Source organism: Vipera berus (genome assembly GCF_964194415.1).
Source record: "Vipera berus genome assembly, chromosome: 4".
NCBI classification, from domain to species: domain Eukaryota; kingdom Metazoa; phylum Chordata; class Lepidosauria; order Squamata; family Viperidae; genus Vipera; species Vipera berus.
Genome location: NC_138206.1, coordinates 98,317,477 through 98,342,850, shown reverse-complemented (window position 1 = coordinate 98,342,850; position 25,374 = coordinate 98,317,477). Strand labels below are relative to the sequence as shown.

Here is a 25,374-nt window from a genome sequence, read left to right as displayed (position 1 = left end):
TGATGAGCTACTTGATCAAAAATTTTATCTGCATTCTTCGTCTGTGTATTTGAATCTGGTAACATTTGAAAGGTATCAAAATAGCTCAATTTTGTCTTTTGTTGGATAGAAGGCCTCTCAGCTAGTCTCATAGTGCCAACAACTGTTGTTCTATAGTCAAAGATAAAAGTCGCTCTGAGAAAATCTCATATATATATAGGTAAGGTAAAGTTTCCCCCGCACATGCGTGCTAGTCGTTTCCGACTCTAGGGGCCGGTGCTCATCTCCGTTTCAAAGCCGAAGAGCCAGCGCTTGTCCGAGGACATCTCCGTGGTCATGTGGCCGGCATGACTAGACGCCAAAGGCGCACGGAACGCTGTTACCTTCCCACCGTAGTGGTCCCTATTTTTCTACTTGCATTTTTACGTGCTTTCGAACTGCTAGGTTGGCAGAAGCTGGGACGAGTAACAGGCGCTCACTCTGTTACGCGGCACTCGGGATTCGACCCGCCAAACTGCCGACCTTCCGATCGACAAGCTCAGCGTCCTAACCCACTGAGCCACCGCGTCCCTGTCCATATATATATATATATATATATATATATATATATATATATATATATATATATATATATATATATATATATATATATATATATATATATACACACACATCCACACACACACAATCTTAAAAACTTTAAACATCACACATAGTTTATACGGCAAAATGTTGATTTTATTAATTTTGTCCATGTAAATAGATTTAATGAAAAGAATTACAAATTTCATATATACAAATATTTATAATGGAGTGAAGGGAAGTTTCAGGGAAATGTTAATTTAAATTATGAAAGATGATCTAAATCAACTAAATGCATTTTTGTTCTGTTCTTTGTAAAAAGGTATAGCAATAGTGGCTTTCATAAACATTCATTTTAATTTCTGGTTGACCATAAAATAGGCAACTCCGACTGTGACAGGTTTAGAAAGAAATTATTTATTCCAATTCTGCAAGTTTATCTCCTTCCGCAACGGTATCACCAATTTTGCAGTATACTGCTTTCACCTACAGCACACCAAAAAAAAAAAAATACATTGGTTCTTAACACATTTTTATTTCTAAATTGCAGTTAGTTATATCTAGTGAATAGACTCTGCCAATGATTAGAGTGGCTTTGCCCAATTACCCTGCCTAGCCAAAGTGTCTTTTGTATATAAGTACGTGTGGTGGAGGGAGGTGTATGTATGTATGTATGAAGCCCCTTGAAGGGGTTGAAGTGTGTATTTTTGAAGAAGTGACAGCCTCAGATTCTCAAGGAACAGATTTGGAAGGTTGCATTGCTCATTGCATTGCCCTGCACAAAGTCCCTTTCAAATGGGTTACATGCGCCTAAGCTCATACATAGTCAATCCTATATCAAATATATAAACATGAAATTATCAATACCTAACAAAAAGTGTATTTTGGAAGAACTTTAAACAAGTTCTGTACATTTTGCATGTTTTCATTTTTACCCAAACACTGCATCAATACATGACTATATATTCTTTAACACTATATATAATTTTCTGATCTGTTCTACCATTCTGTAGAAAACAGGATGCAAGAAGCTCTATGGGATAGCCAATATGGCCTTTTCCACCTTTTCTTGGTTTCAGTTGTGGCTTTTCTAAACTCACAGCAGTATCTGAGATTCCATAATTCTGCTATCTTTATTATTTATTAATTAGATCAACTTACATCGCTGCATACCTTACAATCCTAAACATTCATTTTAATGTTCTGAATGAACATGGAAATTGTTTGCTGAGGTTAGGAAGAAAAGTCAGGACATAAATCTAGCACAAACAAAATATGCTAGTCTTGTTGTAGCAAGCAAGGAAGGACCTTATTCCAGTTCTTTGAATGAACACATTTTCCTATGTGCAGAATACATAAAAGTTTGGCTTTGCAAAAGATGGACCAAGACACACTTTGTGGGACATAATGGGGCACAACCAAAATGAAGGCTGGGAAAAGCTTATCTAGAATCTCGCATGTAACACAGTTAAGTCCTCGACTTCCAACCATTTGTTTAAGTGACCGTTCAGTTACCACAACATTGGGAAAAGTGACTTTTTTTCTTACTTAACGATCGTGGCAGCATCTCTGTGGTCCCTTGATCAAAATTGGCCATTTGGCAACTGGGACGCACTTCGGGGCCTTGTGAAAATAGCTTGAGGCAGTGAACATATCCAACACAATTTCCTAGTCCTGTTTTCCACCTACAACCACCACCCCATTCAGTGGATTGGGCCCGAGAGAGTGTGACTGGCTCAAGGTCACCCATCTGGAACACTCCGGGAACAACGCTGTTGCTATTAAATTATGACAGTAAACATTTTGGTAGTCTTAAGTCCTGGTATACCACTACAGTCTCAGTATAATACCCTGTAATGCCAGATTTTCTGAGTAATCCTTTCTTTAAATAAGGTTATGTTCAACCTGTCAAGGATTGTAAGAGTGTAACTAAGACATACCTTGCCAGTTTCACCTGCAGGCAAACTGTTCTGCATTTTCATAGCTTCAATCACGCAAATTTCTTGACCAACTGCAACCTGGTAAAAGCAATAGATGTTAAAAAAAAATAAAAATATACCATCAAACTGTTTCCTTCCTTAAGAAAATTAATAAAGCGATTCTGTTCGGATCCTGCTAGTAGAGAAAAGCAGGCAGCTAACAATCCATAATACAATTCCATTTACCTGTAGCTATTAAAAAGATTTTATTTTTGTGGAGATCTACCACCCTATTTTCTGTGTAAGCTGTGAATTAAGGGGGGGGGGAATGGACTAATTGAATAAAAGCTTCATATTAATCTGGAAAATAATTTTACATCTTATTTTATATGCTATTGATGACATCCTGTGGCAAAACCTGGTATAGCACGTAAACCTTTTTTTTATTGTGAAAGCTGACTGAATAACAGAGCTGTCCTTGACGTTATCTTCAAATATAAGAATTGGGAACACCTGGCACTGAAAACAATCTTTTGGAATACTGGAGGTGGACAATCATTGACTCTTTATTAAAACAGCCTCCATGAAAGACCTATGTGTAAACATCAACGAAATGGAGGAATATATTCCACCACTTAACTACAAACTGATACTGGACACAATCTTGGCAATGACTGAGCAAATCAAAGCCAAACTACAAGATAAATCTGACAGCTTAAAGCTACCAAATCAAACTTTGACCTTAAATGATGAATTGACAATCCAAAAACAAACAGAAGAAATGGAAACTAACATTAAAATAGCAGACTCTAAAGAACACCAAATACAATTTACAGAGAACCTTGAAGCCCAAACCACGACCTCAACTATAAAACCTACAACTCAAAAAACAATAGTACCCGAAGAAAGCAACATCAAGAGGCCTTCAAATACAGTACCTTGAGGACCCAGCCAATCAAATGATAACAGGATTATGGGGAGGCTGAGCTCCACCACGTTTATTGGATCCGTGCCCTTCTTGGCTGGTTTATGCAGCTAGGGAGAGGACACAAGGCTGGCTCCAGGCGGTTATATCAGCTTCCTTGAGTGAGGGTAATTTCCCCACCGTCTTGAAGGAGGCGGTGGTGAGACCTCTCCTCAAGAAGCCTGCCTTGGACCCAGCTGTATTGAACAACTTTCGTCCAGTCTCCAACCTTCGCTTTCTTGCGAAGGTTGTTGAGAGTGTGGTGGCGCATCAGCTCCCTCTGGTCCTGGATGAAGCGGATTATTTGGACCCGTACCAATCGGGTTTCAGGCCCGGGCACAGCACGGAGACGGCATTGGTCGCTCTGGTGAATGATCTCTGGAGGGCTCGGGATAGGGGATATTCCTCTGTCCTAGTCCTATTAGACCTCTCGGCGGCTTTCGATACCATCGACCATGGTATCTTGCTGCGGCGTCTCAGGGGATTGGGAGTGGGAGGCACAGTTCTTCAGTGGTTCTCCTCCTATCTCCTGGGACGCTCGCAGTCGGTGTTGGCAGGGGGGCAGAGATCGGCCCCTAGGTCTCTCGTTTGTGGAGTTCCTCAGGGGTCGGTTCTCTCGCCTCTCCTGTTCAACATCTATATGAAACCGCTGGGTGAGATCATTCGTGGTTTTGGAGTTGGGTATCATCAATACGCCGATGATACCCAACTTTTCATTTCGACCCCAAACCACCCCAGTGATGCCCTCGCTGTGATGTCCCGTTGCCTGGAGGCGGTTCGGGTCTGGATGGGGAGGAACAGACTTCAACTCAACCCTGACAAGACTGAGTGGCTGTACATTCCGGCATCCCGGGACATTCAAAATGTTCCATCGCTGTCTATGGGGGGTGAGCTATTACCCCCCGTGGATAGGGCTCGCAACTTGGGAGTCCTCCTAGATTCACGGCTTACCTTGGAAGATCATATAGTGGCCGTGACTAGGGGGGCTTTCGCCCAGGTTCACCTGGTGCGCCAGTTGCGGCCCTATCTGGACCGGGATGCCCTGTGTACGATCACTCATGCGCTCGTGACCTCTCGCCTTGACTACTGTAATGCTCTCTACATGGGGCTTCCCTTGAAGACCACTCGGAGGCTCCAACTGGTACAGAATGTGGCCACAAGAGTTGTCTTGGGAGTTTCCCGGTACTCCCATGTTACACCTTTGCTCCGCGAGCTGCATTGGCTACCAGTTGTCTTCCGGGTGAGGTTCAAGGTCCTGGTTATGATCTTTAAGTCCTTACATGGCATGGGTCCGGGTTACCTCGAGGACCACCTGCTGCCAGCGTCAACTTCCCTCCGCCCAGTGCGTGCCCACAGAGAGGGCCTCCTCAGGGTGCCTCCGGTCAGGGAATGTCGACTGGTGGCCCCCAGGGGGAGGGCCTTCTCTGTGGGTGCTCCGGCATTATGGAACCAACTGCCGGTTGAGCTCCGGATGGCATCAGACCTCCGATCCTTCCGCCGCGGGTTGAAGACCCACTTGTTTGAATTGGCTGGTCTGGCCTGATGGGGGAATATGGGTTTTTAATTGGTTTTTTAGTATTTTATTATTGTTGTATTTTAATTGGGCACTGGTTTAATTTCCTTTTAACTTTTGTATCGTTATTTATATATGCCCTGTGAACCGCCCTGAGTCCCTCAGGAGAAGGGCGGTATAGAAATCGAATAAAATATATAAATATAAAATAAAATATAACCATAACACCAGTTACTACTACTTACTTAAGCCAGATGGAATCAGAAGAAGAAAAAGACCAGACTGAACTAATGACTGAACTAATATTACACCAAACATCAAAAATTGAGCTATTAAAGCAACACTTCAATGATTACAAAGGGGACACTTTCTTGGCAAAACTGATATTTGGATGGTCTCCCTGGATTCAAACAATGTGTGTAGGAAGAATCTAAAGGCATCTGAGAATCTAAAGGCACCAATATGGAAGCCTGATTGGCACAAAAAGAAGGCGAGAGTTAAACTTAAAAAATTAGACTTGTCTCTTTCTTGGGATTTGTAAGGATAGAGCTTAAAAAATTTCTTTTAATGGGCTAATCTTTAAAAAATCTAAACTGATTTTATATTTAGGTTTTAGACTTTTAAGGGAAAACAAAATTAAGCTATTAGAACACAACTCTGAATTATATTATAGAATCTGGAATGATATAATAAAATACATTATTTTAATAATTGATGAACTATTAAGATGACATATAGAATATATTTGTTGTAATGATACAGATATAAATTAATTTTATATTTAACTTTTAGGTGTCTAAGGGAAAGGAAAGTTGGCTATTAAAATTGATTTATATTATAGAATTTGGAAGGATATAACAAAAGATATTTTTCTAATAATTGGTGAATTATTAAGATGACAAATATAATTTATTTGTAAAAAATAAGAATGTATTGAAATGAACAATGTAAGTTCTGTAGACAGGATAATTACTTTTTAATGAAATAGGGAAATGTGGGTTACCCGAAAATTAAGTTTTCTTTTATATATCATAGGCTATTCTAGATTATTCTATTGCAATTAGAAAACTTGAAAACAGGACATGGATATGTATAAGTGAAAATATATTAAAAATACTTCTAATTGATTATGTTACAATTAGAAATGTATTAATTTGATTAATTTGATTATGTTATAACTAAGGGAATCAGAGAGGAACCTTTGTTGACACAACTTGAGCTATTTACAAATAATTTGTTATTTGCTATTGTTTACTTTTGATTACCCAACCACTGTATTGCTTCACAAATACCTGAATGTAAAATTAAAAAATTAATAAAACTTGTACAAAAAAAGTAAAATATTCATCTCTTTGTAAGGGATTCTTTTTTTAAAAAAAATCTGCCATTTGCTAATCTAAAATGTTACTTTGTTTACACAATGGCCCTGGGCATTCAGTCATCTTACTTCTGTGACTTCCCAACAAAAGTTTGCAAGCAATCATGTGACCTAAAAGGCTTGAGTTATTATCTACCAGTTGAAAAGATGCTGTATTAAAATAGTTCAACATGGGCAAAGGTTAACATTTAGGATTTTCCCATCATTTGCTTTACTTACAAAAAAGACTATAAATTCCATCCCCTCATTTGCTGAGTCCTTGAAGAGTAATACATTAGCTGCAAGGCTTTATACACAAAAGGTCATGGTCCTTCCATGCATTTCCTTGCTGTCCATCTTTTCATCTACACCAGTGTTTTTCAACCACTGTTCCGCGGCACACTAGTGTGCCACGAGATGTTGCCTGGTGTGCCGTGGGAAAAATTGAAAAGTAATTATAAAATACTTTCTTTGTGTTTATTTGATTCCTATTCAAGAGAATTACTTTATATATAGTCAATATAGGCACAGAGTTAAATTTTTTAACATTTTCTAATGGTGGAGTGCCTCGTGATTTTTTTCATGAAACAAGTGTGCCTTTGCCCAAAAAAGGTTGAAAAACACTGATCTACACTATCATACATGATGTACACAGAATTCAACATATAGATGAATAGGAAATCACAGAACCTTTTGTCAAATGTATATAAACTGAAATATAAATATTCACCTCATATTGGGGGTACATACTATAGTCTACATGAACATGATATCCTAATACAGAATTAGTTATATGTGAAATTGACCTCTGTATAGGACCAATCCATGTGTTTTCCAAGCCAGAATATTACACTATAAGCCAACTCCCCTGGAAATATAGGCATGCCTTTTCTCTTTAAGGTTGAAAGGTCTGTGTGAATTGGATAAATGCATGGGCAGGACAACACAGATCTTCCTACTGAATTAACACCCTCTATTCCATGGGAGAATTATGCTGTGGGTAAAAATAAGAACAAATTTGTTCTTATTTATATATTTTAAGGCAGTCCTATTTTTGTGTATTAAATCATGGTTGTCCTTTAAAACTGAGCTCTTCGGTATTTTGTGGTGGAGTTCTCAAATAAAGAAGAATTCTAAAAGAAATCTGTATTTGGAAAAAGAGCAAAAAAATAGTTGGAAACCTTTAGAGATAAACTCACCTATTTAACTTTTTACCTTGAAGGAGGGAAAAAAACTGTATTTCCATAGATACCCAGTCTTTAAACACTGGCTTTACTTCTAATAATAGTTAATTTGTTTAAAATGGCTTTAGTGGAAAGTGTCACTTAAAGCAACCACATTTAATAATTGTTCTTTATGTCAATCCTTTATAGTCTTTTCTTCCTACTGTGTTGCAAAACAGCAAATCCTAAAATTAGTCCCCAATATCTCACAATTTCCTACTTCATTCATTCTCTAGGGCTTTGTTCAGTTTCTTTCACTGCATAATTGTGTGTATCTTTTTGCCTGCCTGTATTATTTAAGCTGGAAAATGAATATGTTAAGAGATCTCTAAAATATCCTCTTTCATCATTTAAGGATTAAGTTCAGCTTTTAAAAACCTAATAACTTTTCCAGAGAGATTGAGCTGGCAAAAAGGTATACATATATACAAATCATATCCAATGGTATAGTTTATATTAATTAAATTCACTTCTGATTAAAATGTGTCTTTATATATCAGCTGTGGTTTTAATGGAGGTTTGAAATGGGGAAAGGAATGTATCAAGTATAATCAAAAAAATTTATTCACCAATACCAATTTCAGCCTTATATTCTCTGATTTCTAAAAAAGGCAAATGTAAAAAAAGAAAATGCAATTTCATATGTATATATATATACTCAGAAGAAACAGAATCTAAAGTGCTGGGATTAAAGATAAATGTAAAAAATAATATTTAATATTTCATTCTAAAATGAAGCATAACATCAGATTCAATGGTGTGTTGCATCAGTTCTTCAAATTCCATTTTTAAAGTATAGCTGTTCATTATAGCAATAGAAAACAAAATGTGGGCTTAAACTTGAGGTTTATGCAAAAAGAATTAAAATATGGCAGGGCTTCTTGAATAAATAGTTTTTAAAAACTGGAAGTACACAGTTTGTGCACAAAAAAGAATAACAATAAAAGATTGCTAACGGTCTTTCTATGGACATTTAGAGGTACAATGAGGTCTCAGACCAATTTTTGTGAACCTGGCCCACTTCCCTATTACCTCTGTGAGTCATCAAGACTTAATTATTGTGACAGGGTATCTTCAGTGTTAGGCTTAGAAAATAGTCACAAGCCTTGCAAGTCTTTTTGATAAAACCAATCGGCCCTGATGTATTTCTCCACTCTGTCTAATTGGTGTAAAGTTTGGAGATCTGACTCTCGTATCTTTCGCCCAGCTTGCTGCATCCTCTCCTTTTGACACCAGGTCAAGGTTCACATTCGCCTCTGATTATCAAAGTGGCATTCATTAAGCAGCAGTCTGCCTCGCACCAAAAGGAGTTAGCTTGAAGGAAAGAAACCTCGGCCCATTTACTCAGCAGATTTTAGCATTTTAAGGAGCCCCAAATGTCACACAGTATTGCTATGTTTTGAAGAGTTTCAGCTGATGATTAATTGTGAGTGATGGGAAATAAAATCCAGTAAAGCCAGCTGCTTGCCATGGTTGGCAAAATTGCTATAATGGATATAGGCTGCCAATTTTCCAGTTTTACTGGCAAGTCTTCCAAGTGTAATTAAGGGAAGTTATAAATGATATGGAAATCTATCAAGTCCTATTTATTTTCAGAGAACTCTTTCCCCAGAGACTTTTATCTTCAAGCTTATCATTTGCTTTGTTGTGCTAATGATTTCATCCATTTATTTCTATTAAAGCCTCAATATTCCATCATAACGAGATAGATCCACTTCTTTCACAAAGATTTAAAGAAATGGAAACATCTTAAGTCAGACTGTAAGCTTTCTATTTTCCTTTTGTAACATTTAAGCTATAGCTTTCTTTGCTTTGTGGAAATTCTATTTGAAAACACTTCATCTTTTCTCTCTTTTGAATCAGCTACGAAACCTTGAAGAAGCAGCCCAGATTTTGAGACAATGAAGTCACCCAGCCTTTAGGGAAGAAATAAAACAAAATATCAGCAATGAAAAAATGGGTCTTTGATGCTACACATTGAGCCCGAGAGTGCTGTTGCTCACTAATGTAGTTTGATTTGGAATAAAAGCATGAAAATGATGTGCAAGGGTCTAAAATTGGAGAGGTAAAGGATGAGTGCACCGTATTCCATTTCTCAATTTCATCCTTCAGAACCACAAAATGGGGGGTTATACAGTTACTGGATGAGATTTACGGTAACAGCTGTGGTCCTCCCACACAAGGGAGGACCTTCTAATGGGGAGAGGTCTGCTTAGAACAGACGGGGAGTTACAAAACAAGATTTCCTATTAAGGACAAGCCCTAATAATATCCTGGCTAAAGAATACAATGAGAAAAAAGTCAAATTGTCTTTAGGTAACCCTACATCCCACTTTTTGCAGCGTCAATGAGATGCACACATTCACAAAATCTGGAACTATTTTGAAAAGGCAAACTGCTTATAAATGATAGGATGTGAAAGCAAGAAGACAATTCCCCAACCCCACCCCACCCTGCCACTCTCTAGCCACTGGAAAGCCTGTGCAAGAAACTGTGCCAGTGGCATATGGCTTTCTACTGTGCTAAACATTCATACAAAAGACAGGTTCATCAGTCATTGGTATATCTGGACCGGGGCAGGGGGGGGGAAGAGGGAAAAAGGCTTCTGATGGATGCTATTTACAGATGACCTGCTGCTAATACATTACCAGGGCTGGAAACTCTCCTGACATTGGAACAGCAGACCATGAAATACAGCACATACAAGAACATACCATGTTTGCCAGCTTCCTCAAAATAATAAATAAGCTATTTAAACCCTGTGCCTAGTACTGGGCCTGCTGTAAGGAAGCCTGGGTCAGTCCTGCACAGGCCAATTAATGCACAGCATCTGCTGCACAGAAGCAGCACACGAAGCACTTCCGAATCATTTCAGCAATTAAAAGAAAATTGTTTCCTGCCTGTTACGACAGCAACTGTTTCAATGCAAGAGTGAGCATCAAATCATTGTGTGGAGCTGGAAAAAAAATTAAGCCTCTTTTTTGTAAGTGAGGATGGAGGAGGAGGGCGGGATGGAGATTTCTTACGCTATAAGATTATTCTTTTGTTGCCCTACATTGTTTTTTTCTGCCAAATTAGACAGAAGGCTCGGAAGACTTGCAAGGACTTTCGACTGTATCACCTTCTGGCGCGCTGGGGCTCCAGAAAAAGATGGATCAATATCCACCTCACCGACTTGTCTGCAAAACTGAAAATGCTGCCATTTCATTTTCAGAAGGCCTCTATATTTTAGAAAGATTCTTAATATTGGGAATAGTCATAGGTAACTTTAAACAAAACAATAAAATAAAACAATTGTGCATAAGAAAAGGCAAGACTTTGGATCTGAGCAAGTCAAAGTCATAGTTGGAATTTCATTTTAGTATCATCTTCAGTCTGAACACAGAAGAAATTGTGTCAAAATAGTGACTGCTCTTAACATTCATACAGCCATGTTGGGATCAATGGTAGTTGAAACAATTAAATCCTATACTTACAAGCTATAGTTATATGAAAACAGCGACAAATTCTGATTACAAAGTAATTTATTCGCTGCGACCAACATATTTACACAGCATTCTCAAACAAAAAGGTGAGACAAAGGAGTGTGTGTTTGGGCTTAATAAAAAAAATAGAAGTTTTTTTAATCCATCCTAGTTTAAACATCATGTTTATTCTATTAATATCCTGTCCCTTTTTGCAACCACCCAATTGTTTTGGCTACTGTTCATCCTTAAATTTTTCTCTTAGTGATTTCTTGGTATTATGTGTCTAACTGTAGCCCTGATATTGTTCAAATCCATATAAAAAAGTACTTACTGTTATTTCTCCCATACACATTAATTCTGAAACAGGAGCTACCGGGTTGAAAATATAATTAGCAGCAATTAACAATGCTTGACAGATGATTATTAAACTTTTTACGCCATACTCCTTTAAGGAATGAATTTCAGTAGAGCGCATCCCTGATTTTCTGACCCTTGATTAACCAAAGGTCAGAGATGTTCCCCTGACAGCAATAAGTACCAATCATTGTACCCCCACTTATCCAAAACACAACTGTTCCCAGAGGTTCTAGAAATGTCCAGGGTTCCCTTTGGGAGGTTGGGTTAGTTTAATAGCCAGAGGGAATAAATAAGTGGGGATACAATTTTGGAAATATTTTAAGCATGCTCTGATTGATAAAAGGCCGTGTTTGCTAAAGATGTGTTCTTTTGTCTACAGAAATCAGAGTATTTGCTTTTATTTTCTAACCAAAGGTATGAGCTCTTTAAAAACAAGGAAATCCCATTTACAGGGGAAAACTATATTGCATTAGTATAGCACCTGCACCGAAATATGTATGATTGTATGCATGTATACACGTATATCACACACACACACATATATACACACACTTTCCACATATTTACAAGCTGCTGTGTGTTTTTATTTTGGGCATTAGAGTGACTCAAAATGCTCTTGTCTAATGCCCTATATTGTTTTCAATATGAAATGAATTTAGCATGCCAGTATTGAAGCAGAATGCAGTCTTGCTTAAACAAAGAGCTACAATCAAGTAAAAGAAAAAATTGTCAGTTACTAACATAAGTATGTTAAATACAGCAAACAATATTTGGAATCCATTAAATGTTATGCAAAGCTACATAAAGGGTACTTTAATAAACATGACCTTAATTATACCTATGCTTTTGCGCACTTCAAAGCTTTGCTAATGTTAAAGAATTGAGTATTTAGTTGAATACTGAAGAACAAGGAAAGCATTAAAGAGGAGCTTACAAGCAACAGGATAAAGTCCAATCTCATATTTTTCAAGAAATCACCAACTCCTATAGTGTGCTTAGTGAAGTGAAAGAAAGAGATAGGACTGGAAGGTGTGTTTGGATTGCTGCATTTCAACATTTTGAGAGATGGAACAATGGCAGGACATTATCTGTAATCTCAGCAAGATGCAGTTTTCTTAGGCTTTTTAAACTGAGTGTTAGAGAGTTAAATTGTGTGAGTCTAAAACTGAATAACTCTGAAATCACACGCTTTCCATTTGACTAGTGAGTGCTTTCAGTTCTCCCGAGAGGTATCTAAAGGGACACTCATGATTCACTTTGGATCTGAAACTATCGCTGCCTGCATTTCCAACAGGCCAAATCACTCTAGGTACAAACCATTTCCAAAAAAAGAAAAAAGAAAAAAAAAGACACTATTTCTGTACTTGTATAGTTTTCCCCTCAAGATGTTCTGGACTAGATATTGTTGATTATAATGGCACGTATTCATAAATTTTTCTCAATAAAACAAAAAGACAGAAAAAAATTAGGTCTGAAGCATTAAAGATTGTGAAAATTCAAAGATTCTTTTAAATTCTCATTACATAAAATATCTTATCTATATTGATGCTCAATGTTTAAAATTTGGTTTAGGCTGATATGGTTGTCTCTTCAAAAAGTATTACTTATATTTAAATGTAAGTAAAGAAAAGATAAGGCTCTGTTAAGAGATCCACTCTCAAGATCTTGAACTCCACAGAATAACAACTGGCTATCAGTATCTGATGATTCCCAATAAGGATTAAACCAGTAATTTAGGGTCTTCTGGAGAATACTGTAATTCAATACTTTGGGAATTTTACATTTACATGTAACATAAATCAATATGCTTAGCATATGACCCTAATTATTTACCCCAGTTCAAACTTGAAAATACTATTAACACCTCACTGTTAATAAAACCAATGTATATTACATTAAAAGAGAACATATGCAACATAAAAGAAACCTAATAAGGTGCTGTCAAACAAAGTATATTTTTAATTAGAGATCTCCTTATCAAACTCCTTTAACTTCACATCTATTGTTCAATTCAATCTCACAATACAAAGAGCACCATTCTGTCTGCACATATGCAAAATTATTTTGCACTTACTTTTCTGACCTTCAAATTCCTTCCTACCTGCCGTTGTGACTTTTCAAACACAACAAAATAACTGTATCCTCATTGTTGAGGAATGGCAATGCCCTTCCTTCCTTCCTTCCTTCCTTCCTTCCTTCCTTCCTTTCCTCCCTCCCGAATATAGCCCCAAATCTTTACTCTTTCAAGAGCAGAGATAATCTTCAAATGTTTTGAGCAAAATAAGTGAATGTTTTGATTCAAAAATTCCCAAATATCAAACATTAATATAAAATTATTTGAATTTAAAAAGTTCAATAATCCACTATGTTAATTTAAAGAAAAAAATGGCCAGAGAACTACATAAAGAATACTTAGTTCTGTGTGAATAAGGAAATTTTGAGCTACTTTTTATAAAATAGTCCTTCCCCATAAAGCAAACTGAGTGATATATGCAAGGCATACGTATTTTCATTTAAAGGAAAAACAAAGAAATCTAATGAAAAGGGCTTCACGTGACTAATGAGAAAAGTCTATCTGATACACATTGGAATGTATTGTCTACATTGGAATGGAAAGACTCCAATAGAGACATTTAATTGAGATGTATACTATGGGCGTTTTTTCTAAGGTACAGTAATGCCTCCTTCAATATGCTTGATGGACCAAGAGGCCTAAAATCATATGTTCTTTTGAATGTAGACAAATCATTATATAGAAATAATTGATGCTTGTGGGGTACCTGGTGAACTCATGATGTTACCTAGCTTAGTAGGTCTGCAAGAAAGTCTGCAAGAAAGCAAAAATGCTCAGAGAGCATCAGGGATCCCACAGTTCAACCCTGAATTTCAAATATTCTCTTTTTATCAGCATTTCCTACTTGTTTCAATACAATGTGCTATTGACAATCTATTACCTGTCAATAGATCTCTAAGATCTACCGATCTCAGTAGCAATCCTTTACCAGTTATTACAGAACTGTATTCCTTCTGGTTAGTTTGTAGGTCTGCCCCACCCTTTTCCAAACTTGGGGAGAAGAAACTAGAGGAAAAAAACCTCAATTGTGTTCATCACAATACAATATTTCTATATGCTTACTTCATTGTTGATAAGCAGACAGTATCTTACCAGAAATGAAAAGATTAAAAAAACGAGTAAAATAAACATCATCATTTTCCAACTTCAATCTAGGCCTAGGCCCTAGACTGAAAGAAAGCTATAATCATCCTAATATTTTCTTACAATGATGCTGCAATGGGGCATAACATTATGATTGAGGACTGGGAGAGGATGTGGAAAAAGGGTATTAAGTTTACAGCATGCAATGTTTTGAAAGAAAATATGATGAGGATGATGTATAGGTGGTATTTAACACCGGTTAAGCTTGCAAAAATTTATCATACATATGATAACAAATGTTGGAAATGTAAAGCTGTAGAAGGAACCTTTTACCACATGTGGTGGACTTGCCCCATAGTAAAAGACTTCTGGGAAAAGATTTATAATGAATTAAAGAAAGTTTTGAAAAATACATTTATTAAGAAACCAGAAGCCTTCTTATTGGGTATAGTCGGAAAAGAAATTCCCAAAAAAGATATTACTTTCTTTCTGTATGCCACAACAGCGGCGAGAATTTTGATAGCCAAGAATTGGAAGACACAAGAAATACCAACGGTGGTAGACTGGCAGATGAAAATGATGGACTATATGGAACTCGCTGAACTGACAGGGAGAATCCGTGACCAAGGAGAAGAGTCGGTGGAAGAAGACTGGAAGAAATTCAAGGACTATTTGAAGAAATATCGTTATATCAACTAGTTTGAAATGGACTTGGAAGTGTTTATAAGTTGTAGTTTTAGAGTTTAATGTTTAATGTTTAATATTAAGGACAATATGAAATGATGATTGTTAAATGATAAGAAATTAAATATAGATAGATATTAAATACGATTTAAAATTATGAAATAGAAATTGCTAATGATGATTAATGAAGAAACGCAGATAGGGGGGACTCGAGGAAGTCACCCGAAAATGATTAGAAAGATTAGGAATAACGGAAGCTAAGTATTTTTGTTGTATTTTTGTTGATTGTATTGTTTATGTTATGTCTTGTTTTTTTATATGTATATATATATATATATATATATATTTGTTTAAATATATGTTTATATAAAAGCAATAAAAATTTATTAAAAAAACCAATGATGCTACACTCTGCAAAACAAAAGCCTCCTTGTGAGATATTACAAAATAATATTTCATCTCTGGCTCCCATTCTCATGCAATACTAAACTTCACTCATAAACAATTTGCATATCTACCAGTTTAATATAACGGCCTACAGAAAATGTTTTTGACATTTCTCGTGATATTGTTTCACACTTCATTATATTATTGACTAGTAAATGCACTAGAAAATAAAAAGTGTACTTAAGTACTGCTTAAGCTGCCTGAACAGTGGAGAGGAAAAACACAAATCAAGACAGATTCAAACAGGGGAACAAAACCCCTGGTGTATAAGAATACCAAGGCCTTTGAATAGCTGCAGTAACGATCTTTGCCCTGATGGACAGCCAAAACATATAAGCTGAATTGTATCATCTCGCTACTTATTCAGTCTGGAGACCTGATACAACCTCATCTACTTTCAGAGAAAACTTTTTGACATCAGTCTTGGAAAGGAAGGATTTACACTAAACTCCCTTTCAACGCCACAAACGTGTTTTTGCAATTAAAGCTGCCCAATTATCATTGACAAGTCCAAATCACCCTGAGCTGTTCAGAAGCTCTGCTTCTCAGTGCCTCCAGCAAAACGCCTGCAGGCAAAGGTATTGGGGGGGGAGGGGGGAGAAATAGGGTAAAGAAATTTCTCTCATTATTTAACAACTTGTTTGTTGGATTCCATGTATTACTTTTAGAATAATTGATTGTATGAGAAGAATGCTTTCTCCGTTTTAATTTCCTGGCTCAATGCCCATCCTCTTACAGTTGTTTCTTCATGCAGATAAAATATTCAACAAAAGCAGTTCAACAAAAAGATGAACTTTTTAGCATCTTATTATTTGAATCTCACTCTAATTCTACTACAATAAAATAGACTTAATAGAAAATACCCACTTTGTCTTTAAACACACACATATTTGTTTGCTACCTTGCCTCTTCCAACTGTTTGGAAAGGCAAGGCTTGCACCTTCATATGGCAGAGGAAAAAGTAGTCAATAGATTCCTTTCTAATGTCTACTCAGTTCTTGTGGTCTATGACAACTCTCTGTGGCCAATTTGCAGTGGCCAACTTGCCACAGCCAACTCTCCATGGTCAACTCACCACGGGACAATTCAGTGCAGGACACGAGTTACACTAATGTCAAAGAAATAGTCAAATAGAATCGTTAAGGAAAGGATGCCAAAGGAGGGACACAATAAAATGTGAATGATAAAAATGAAAATGTTTAAATTCTTTTAAATAATTAAATTGAACTGTTACATTGTCCCACAGCGAGTTGTCCTGAGGTGAGTTGGCCATGGCGAGTTGTCTCATTCTACAATTCTTCTGTATATTAATGTTAACATGATAATAAATGTTAATTGATAGTCACTTCTTACAAACACTTTTTCAGAGCTTAAAAGACAAAATATTTAATATATTTTTGAGAGTAAAGCTCAAGTACAACTTGTTTAACTAAGGAAGTTATCTCTAAAGCATATGTTGGGGTGTGTGTGTGTGTGTGTGTGTGTGTGTGTGTGTGTGTGTGTGTGTGTGTGGAAATCAAGCTAAAGCAACACTTTAAAATGAATTATTTGTCCTTTTTGTAACTTTGTTTTTAAATGTAACTATAAAATACAAGGATACTTCCCCTTTTTTGTGGGGTAACAATAAAAAGTGAAGTTTGTAGGTTGTGTTTGAACTATGCTGAACCTAATTTTGATCTATTTCTATTTATATACAAATATACATAATAACGAATTTCACAACATTTATGCTTTTTCTTAAGAACTATAGAAAAAAATTCTATGAGCAGTTTTAAAAATCCGCCTTAAGAGTTTTTTCCTTCAAAATATAACACCAACACAGAAGATGAATTATCTGTCAGTTGGGCAGCATATAAATGTTTTTTTACCTTCTAGGCCTAAGGGGTAACATGCTAACTCAGGGACATCATCCAGTTGCTTTTTCTTTTGTATCACTTAATAAAATAAAACCAAGGTGAATTAATAAAAAAAATAAAATCCAGCGAATTTATTTAGTTGCCAGGCTGGGGAACTCTATAGAATACAGGTATTCTACATATCTATATGTGCAGAGTGGTATAAGCATGGCATTTTTTGTCACAGAACGCCCAGAACAGAGTTCTGGCACCTTTTTTTTGGATGGAATCTTGTAGGGTAGGCAAGGCGGGTTGTATGTCATGTGTGAGTTTTGGCACTTTTTTTTACAAAAAAAGCACTGGGTATAAGGTTAACTATGTGAGCAGGGGATTGAACGAGAAGACCTCCAAGGTCCCTTCCAAATCTGTAAAATAATTTGGGTTTTCTAAGGCTTACATAATATAATAATCCAATAATTTTTTAAAAAATACAGATGGCTGAATTTTATTTTCAGAATATAAAGAAACAATTAGCAACTTCAAAGCTATACATATTGATTATATAAGTATGTGGTCTCTTCCAGAAATGCCATTTAATAAATGTATGGGTAGGCATGGGAATATTCTCACGTAGTTTTCAAAAAGGAAAAAACAACAACCACGGGGATCAACAACTTGTGTGTAAAATGTTTCACTAGTTCTAATGAATACATAAAATATAAATTATCAGTACTTTCCCTTATTTTTACAAGTCTTTAGAGGTTAATCTTTTTTTTATTGCCACTGGCATGTAACATCCCAACCATCTTACTTTAATGGTGGCCTTACCCAGCAAGATTTTTCTAAGCTTCGACTGAAAGCACTTTTCTGCTCGAGGTAAGTAGACTTTAGGACCAAACCACTGCTTCGAGAAGGACTAAGAAACCTAAGAGTCTAAAGTTACATGCAGTCTTTATTTTATTTCAGAACAATCCAAGATCACCATTCTGAAATTCAGCATAAATAGGAACAATTTTCTGTCTCTCCTCCCACCACACAATATTGGACAACTAAATTTATCAGGACTGGATTTTGAAACTTTCCAGCTTCTCTCCAAAAGAGCCAAAAATAGGTAAGCTTGCTCTCTCAATAGAGAGGCTACTGATCTTCAAGAATAAAATATGTATCTTAAAAATGTAATCTGATCAGAAAAAGTTGCTTGTCCTAGTTTACAAAGAAAGTAATTCTTTCTTGATGAAATAAAATAAAATTAAATCAATTTCAATTTCTTCTAATTCTATTGTTCCACTGACCATCATCATCATCATCATCATCATCCATATTAAGTCTCCAGCTCTGTAATAACTTCTGCATTCTAAATGAAAGTTGAACTGTGTTGTCGAGAGTTTCAAAATGAAGATTTTCAAAAATATATTATGTTTGATATATTATTTATATTACATGTTATATTTCAAATAACAATAAATTAACACTCACAAGAAAATATACATTTTAATTAGTTAGGGTTTTCTCTTAAACTTACCTATTGAAGAGTTACATATGTATATATACTTAGTATGTTTTCAAGGGTGCATTTTTAAGAAAACTTAAAAAAAAAATACTTCAATGAAGAATATTCTTCATTTAAATGGATATTAGGAAAAGAGAAGCTCTTACCATGTCACCAGGTTTTATGGATATTGCCACTACTACTCCAGGCATTGGGGCTCTTATGATATTTGTAGTATCCTTCGTAACTTTTTGTTGCATGTATTTGCTCAGTTCTGTAGCAAGTTTGGGCAATACACGCAATTTGTACTTGGGAAAAAAAGAAGAGACGAGAAAGAACTGTTATAAAAGCAAATTATATCAAAGCAGTATTGATTATTTTTTTAAAAAAGAACATAATATCTAAAATCTTGAACAAGTAGTTATGTTGATATCTTAATCTTGGTATGACACTTGGGAAATTAAAAAAAATGTTGCATTTTTAAAGGATATTGGAAACAGACTATGTGCAATATACTTGGCTAAATTTGATAAGTCATTTAAAATACTGTTGGGCCATCCCTAAAATAGATTTGCATCTTTAATCAAGTAATTATTTTAAAACGTATCTGTATTATAGATTTCATTATTTATAATCCAGTATTTGCCTTTATATAGTTTAACAAAGCAAAGCAAATATTTTTGCATATTCAAGTGTTGTAAACATTTTCTAATTTTATTTTGTACACTACAAACCTTAACCAAAATGATTCTTATTTTAATACCGATTATATACTATGTACACTTTTTTCTCTCCATCTTCTGCCAGTCATGCTTCCAAAAATAGGTATGTAAATGTAAGAAAATAGATTAACTTATCCAAGAGGTATATCCTTATTAATGTACAAAAATCAAGATATTCCTCCATAATCAAAAACATGAAACAAAAAGATAGTTATAGTTTTATTTTCCCCCCTAAAAAAGCCCACATGTTGCAGTCTCTTAAATCATAGGATTCTGAAAATCCAAGTTCAATTTAAGTGGACTATCAAAATAATCAGAAGCACAAGCTATGCTACATAAATAAATATTTTTTAACTCATATAAACTTTCTGTGCTTTGCAAATAGGTTTGCTTCTGTGTAAATTTTTATGTTAATGTAATCAAATTGACCAACAATTTTTTAAAGAGGGAAAAAGTTATTCTCCGTTTTTACTATTTACTAATACATTTTACACAATCACCAAAATTCCAGTGATTTGATCTGCCCACTGGATTCTTTTCCTTTATTTTTTTTTATGTGGCATCTCTTTTTAAAACTTGTTCTGGACATTGCTTCTAGGTCTCCAGCAGATGGCAGCAGGAGTCCATGAGAAACTTTATCTTTGGCCATCAGCAGACAAAAGAACAAATGCAGCTCTTTCACTAAGGACTGGTCTTGGTTTTTTAAAAATGTGGGTGTTAGAAGGGCAGATAATAATCTAATATACACTGAGACCAACCAGCCACAATATCTAGGATTTCTGATTATTTTAAATCAATTTTCACTATTAGAGCCTTAAGCAATTTAATAGTTTCAGAATGCAAATAAAATTAAATAGTTTAGCTTTGATAACCAATAACCATCACTTTCAAATATCTCGCATTTGCTACATTGTTCCATCTCAGGTAGGATCTCTGCCCATTGAAAAATAATGTATAATCAGGGTTATGCCTAATATCGCATATAATATTATATAATACAGTAAAACAAACTAATCAATAGTGTTTGGCCACTGAATCTCAGGATCCATTCTCAAACTGATCTTTTAGAAATAATTAGACATAACCTTATAAGCATAACCCCGTTTCACCTTGAAAAAGCAGCCTGTGTTGGGTGCAGGCCTAGCAAACCAATGTCCAATGAGATTCTATAACATCTATTGCAATGGAATGATGGACATGTTTAAGAGAAAGTGCTCATTATTTCCAGATTTCTCTGTTTAGAGTTCCCCTAGATTGTAAAGAATACCGTTTAAATCCTCTGATTTATCCACAAAGTAATAATATAACTGGAGACAGGCTTGGGAGCTACTGTTCTTCAACCTAATACTGTAGTTTACATTTTATTTCTTGGTTACCTGAAGAGCACTCAGACCATCAAGACATAGCAAAGAGAAGATCAAAGTGATAATACATTTTATGCTCTTATATAATTCTCATTCATTTTTGTGAGGTTTCAATATCTCTCTCTAACGGGGAGGGAGCATTAGGTATACCAGCTTGAGTTATCCAAAATAAAGGTAGGATATAAAATGAATGAATGAATGAATGAATGAATGAATGAATGAATGAATGAATGAATGAATGAATATAGTATTAGTTTTATTTTATTGTGCTGTTGTGTGCTCTGTATATAATCCATTTTTTAAAAGTTACTCTACAAAAAAACAAGACGGATACACTTTTGGAAAAAAATACTCTGCAATTCCTTTATAATCAACCTAAATAACAATGCTTGCTGTCTCTTTCTCTCTCTTCCCATCTCTCCCTCCCTTCTTCACACACATATAGACACACAAACTAAGCACCCATATACAGTAGAAATCAACACATGCAGAAATAAGCAAGGACAACACTCAGTTAAAAACTGTTTTTATTTGCCTTGTATGTAACTGGGATTACTATCACCCAGATAGATTATTATTGTGAAGACAACATTTTAATTTACACTATGTGCGCCATTTATGTTATTCACTGATTTATAGAGAAATACACATCTAAAAATACATAGACTTTACACATTTCCTTGAGACCCCCCCACACACAAAACCTTCCTTCACACTAGCTTCTTTATTTTAAAATATCCCTCCCCACCACAAACACACATGCATCCACAAACAAGTTTTGATAAAAAACAATCTATTTGGATTTCCTATAATAAAGACTTAGGAACCTGTCGTGATACATGCAGGCATCTGAATAAGAAGCACAAATTAATAAAATACATAGAAGAGTTTACAATGGATCTGAGGTGTTAATACTGTTCTAAAAACTAAGTGTTAGCTGTTATCTTTTTATATTTAATTTTTAAACATTAAAGTGTCTTGAAATATAAGTTTGTTAATTGCAATTTATAATTTCCTAGGAAGAAAAAAAAATTCAATTCAAGCAAAATGATCATCAGTGCCCTAGAAATGCACATCTGCAACAAAGAACATAGGAAGGGACCTTAATGGGATTTATTGCAAAAGTTATCAGAATTGCTATGTTCCACAACAGGCCAAATAACATACTCTGCTTGTTCCTATAATTACACTGTAAGTTTTCAATCAAGCTGTACTAATATCTGATGATATTTAAAGGATAAAATTCTTTCCGGAAATTATAATGCCAATAGTTTTCTTCCCTCTGTTAAAATCTAAATTACATGGAAAGAGAAAAAAAGCTTTCAAAATAAATTATAATGCCAATTCTTTGCAAACTCCATTCATCAAAAGATGAATCATCGTATAAAATTATACCTGAGAGAATGTAATGTTTATCAAAATGTACACTTTCAAAATCTAAAGGAAATGCCTTTTTTAGATGTGGTTTGGAAATGTTGATAAAAAAATAACCACCTTAGAAAGAAACACAAATCAAGTTAGATCTCTAGGTCAACATCAGAAATGATATGCTGCCTGGCTTCATACTGCAAAATACATTTCCTTTTGGTATATTTTTAGGCTTTAAAAAAACTGTAGCACTTCAAAAGTCAGCTTTGCATATTTCTGAAAGTACCTCAAGTTTGTAACATTAAAATGGAAAATAGTTTCATTTCTCATAATCAACCAGTACCAGAGAATATGAGATAGCTTAGAATTGACACTGAAAGTATCTCCTAACTGCTAGGTATCACAACTTCCTTGTCTCCACTATATCCCCTACCAATCCTTCTGCTTATTCCTATTTTAGTATTCCCCTTTCTTCTGGATATTTTCTCTTGCTTTGCTTGGAATGAGATGAGAGAGCCAGTAAGAAAAGGCTTTTAAAATGCAGGCCTTTGTTATTGATAAGTTATTCCCTTTCCTTTTGTATTTGTTTATTGTTCTTTGGCTTGTTTGGGGTGTGTGTGTGAAAAAGAGCTATTGTAATGGGGTTTTTTTTTAAAAAAAAGTTAACTTCAACAGTGAACTTTTGGGGGGAAATCCTTTGGGAGCAGAGTTATGGACAGGCACAAAAAAAGCCCTTATGGACACAGGACACCAAAAGTGTTATAAAGCGGATCCTTTTTAAAAAAAAAATGCTATTGGGTGAATATTTTTCCTTCAATGAATCCCAGTTAATGTCATGTCCTCCAAAAAGTATTCCTTCATCCAATAGTTTCTCAGTTTAAGAATGGTCTGAACCGGAAGGATCTATGGATCGGGCAGCACATATCAAGGATTTTAACATCTGGGCTGTTCAAGGACAAATGTAACTTTAGGACATGTAAATGTGAAGAACATGAGAAGATCAGAACAACTGATCAATACCTGGCTCTGAAAAAAAGTGGACTGAAAGCTTTCCAGCTTCACCAAATGCACCACAACTACTCCTTGATTGTAAGTGGGATGAACTGAAACAAGCCTTACGTGAGAAAGGAAGGATTTTAAAAGAAAGCAAAGACTGACTAACAAATGTTGCAGAGGCTAGTTGAATTAGCTAACAGAAGTAGCCGAGGGATAGCATGGATTAGGAATTGCAAACAGAAAATATAATTGCAAAGAAAAATAATACTGACCACAACCTACCTGTAACCTCCTTAAGTGAGGCATCAGTCACCCCTTGCGTCATTCAAAGTTCTTGTAGTAGAGGCTAGATTTGCCAGTTACACTCAAACATGCTAAGCAAGGAGCACTCCATAAGAACAACTAGGCCTTACAAAGTAAAGTTAAGTTAAGGTTGACCAATCACAATCAAAAGCACACAGAAATAGACTGTGTGTGCAGTTACAACACAGACAAGGTAAAATGATCAGATAACACTCAGCTGTTTGAATAGCAGCGCTCTGTACATCTGCAGTCAGTGGAGCAGTCTGTTAGCATAATGCTTTGACAACTCCATCAGTGTAGTCTCAAGGTTCCTGTCAATCAGGATGCATCATTTAATACAACAGCACTCAAAGGATTTTCCCTCCTATAAGCCAAATGACAGCATATCTACAGCTCTATTTACACCAGCACTTACTTCTGTTTACAAGGCTCTCGTAATTAGAAAGTATGCAACAGGCAGCAATATTATTCAGATCTCCATTTTGCCAGCCTGCCATGCAAAGTGTGATCTTACTTCACAGAGTCATGCTAAATGACAAAAGCGCTATTTTTCTTCAGTCTCTGTGCTCAGACAGCACTTCATTTGCAGCTATCTATAATTAGATTAATGGTGTAGTGCAGCACAAAGAAGGCCCACTTCACATCAGCTAGCATATGAATTAGGACAAACACTTATTTCAATTCCAGGCAGAGAAAGCAGTGACTAGGGTATTTAGCATACCCTTTATGGTGGAATGAGATGTTAATTGTGTACCATTTACCTCTAAACTGCTTGCTTGTTGTATAAATCACTGGACTAATTGATGCAGAAATAGAAACGTAGCCACAGGCAAGAAAGCAGGGGAATGAGAGCTGAAGATGGTGGATAAAGGATTATCCAGTAAAAACCATATGGAGATGAGGTTCCTTTGAAACCTGCTCATGAGCTGAAGACTTCTTGAAAAACTACAAATAAGTGACATACTGATGTGTTGACAAAGAGTTTACCTCATGGTTTAAGGAACAGTGTATTGAGGAGAGAGAGAAAGTATGGGACTTCAGCAGAAAACTAAATTGTGTTTTCAAGTGAATTCCAGTAAGATGACATGTTAGTTTGTTGTAGGAAAGCCACATCCAGTAACTATTAGTGTATTATGATTCTAATCCTTTCTGGACTAGAAGCTATTTTATCAGATGCATGAAAAGGGCTCTAATCCACAAATGAACTTTGGTTATTAGAAAATTAGAAGTAAAAAAAATAAATACACTTGACTACAATTAGAGTTTTCATTTATTAAGTTATCAAAAGAATCTTCAGTCTTGTTCAGTAAGTACACATTTTGGGGGGAAAAACCCCTAGAAACAACTAGGAAATTATGCAAGAGAAAAAACAAGACAATGCTGAATTGGAATTAGAGAATTAACAGTTATAAATAAGGTAATTCTCAGAAAGTAACACATGTAAAAGATTTTCAAAACACAAATGTTGCACAAATCTCAATGTAGATAGACTCAAAACAACTTTTTGAGAATTTTCCCACTATAAGTGAAAAGAGGAAGCATTTTGTCATAGTGTTCACAAAGGTCTGCCATCAATTTATTTTAATGCATGTTGTGTTCCTATTTCTTACTATTGCCAGATAACTAACAGTGTCTTTCCAGTTCTATT

At 35.5% G+C, this 25,374-nt stretch overlaps 1 protein-coding gene across 1 annotated transcript in view; it reads right to left on the bottom strand.

Annotated features, from left to right (window-relative positions):
- Positions 1 to 701: 701 nt before the first annotated feature.
- Positions 702 to 25,374, bottom strand: part of PCCA (propionyl-CoA carboxylase subunit alpha) — a gene marked incomplete at its 5' end in the record, with an annotated part of 233,369 nt that continues 208,696 nt past the window's right edge. The window contains 3 exons of the mRNA XM_081326398.1: positions 702 to 1,047; positions 2,502 to 2,579; positions 19,141 to 19,281. Coding sequence (XP_081182524.1) covers positions 979 to 1,047; positions 2,502 to 2,579; positions 19,141 to 19,281 — 288 coding nt within the window. The 3' untranslated portion in view covers positions 702 to 978. The remainder of the gene's footprint in view (positions 1,048 to 2,501; positions 2,580 to 19,140; positions 19,282 to 25,374) is intronic.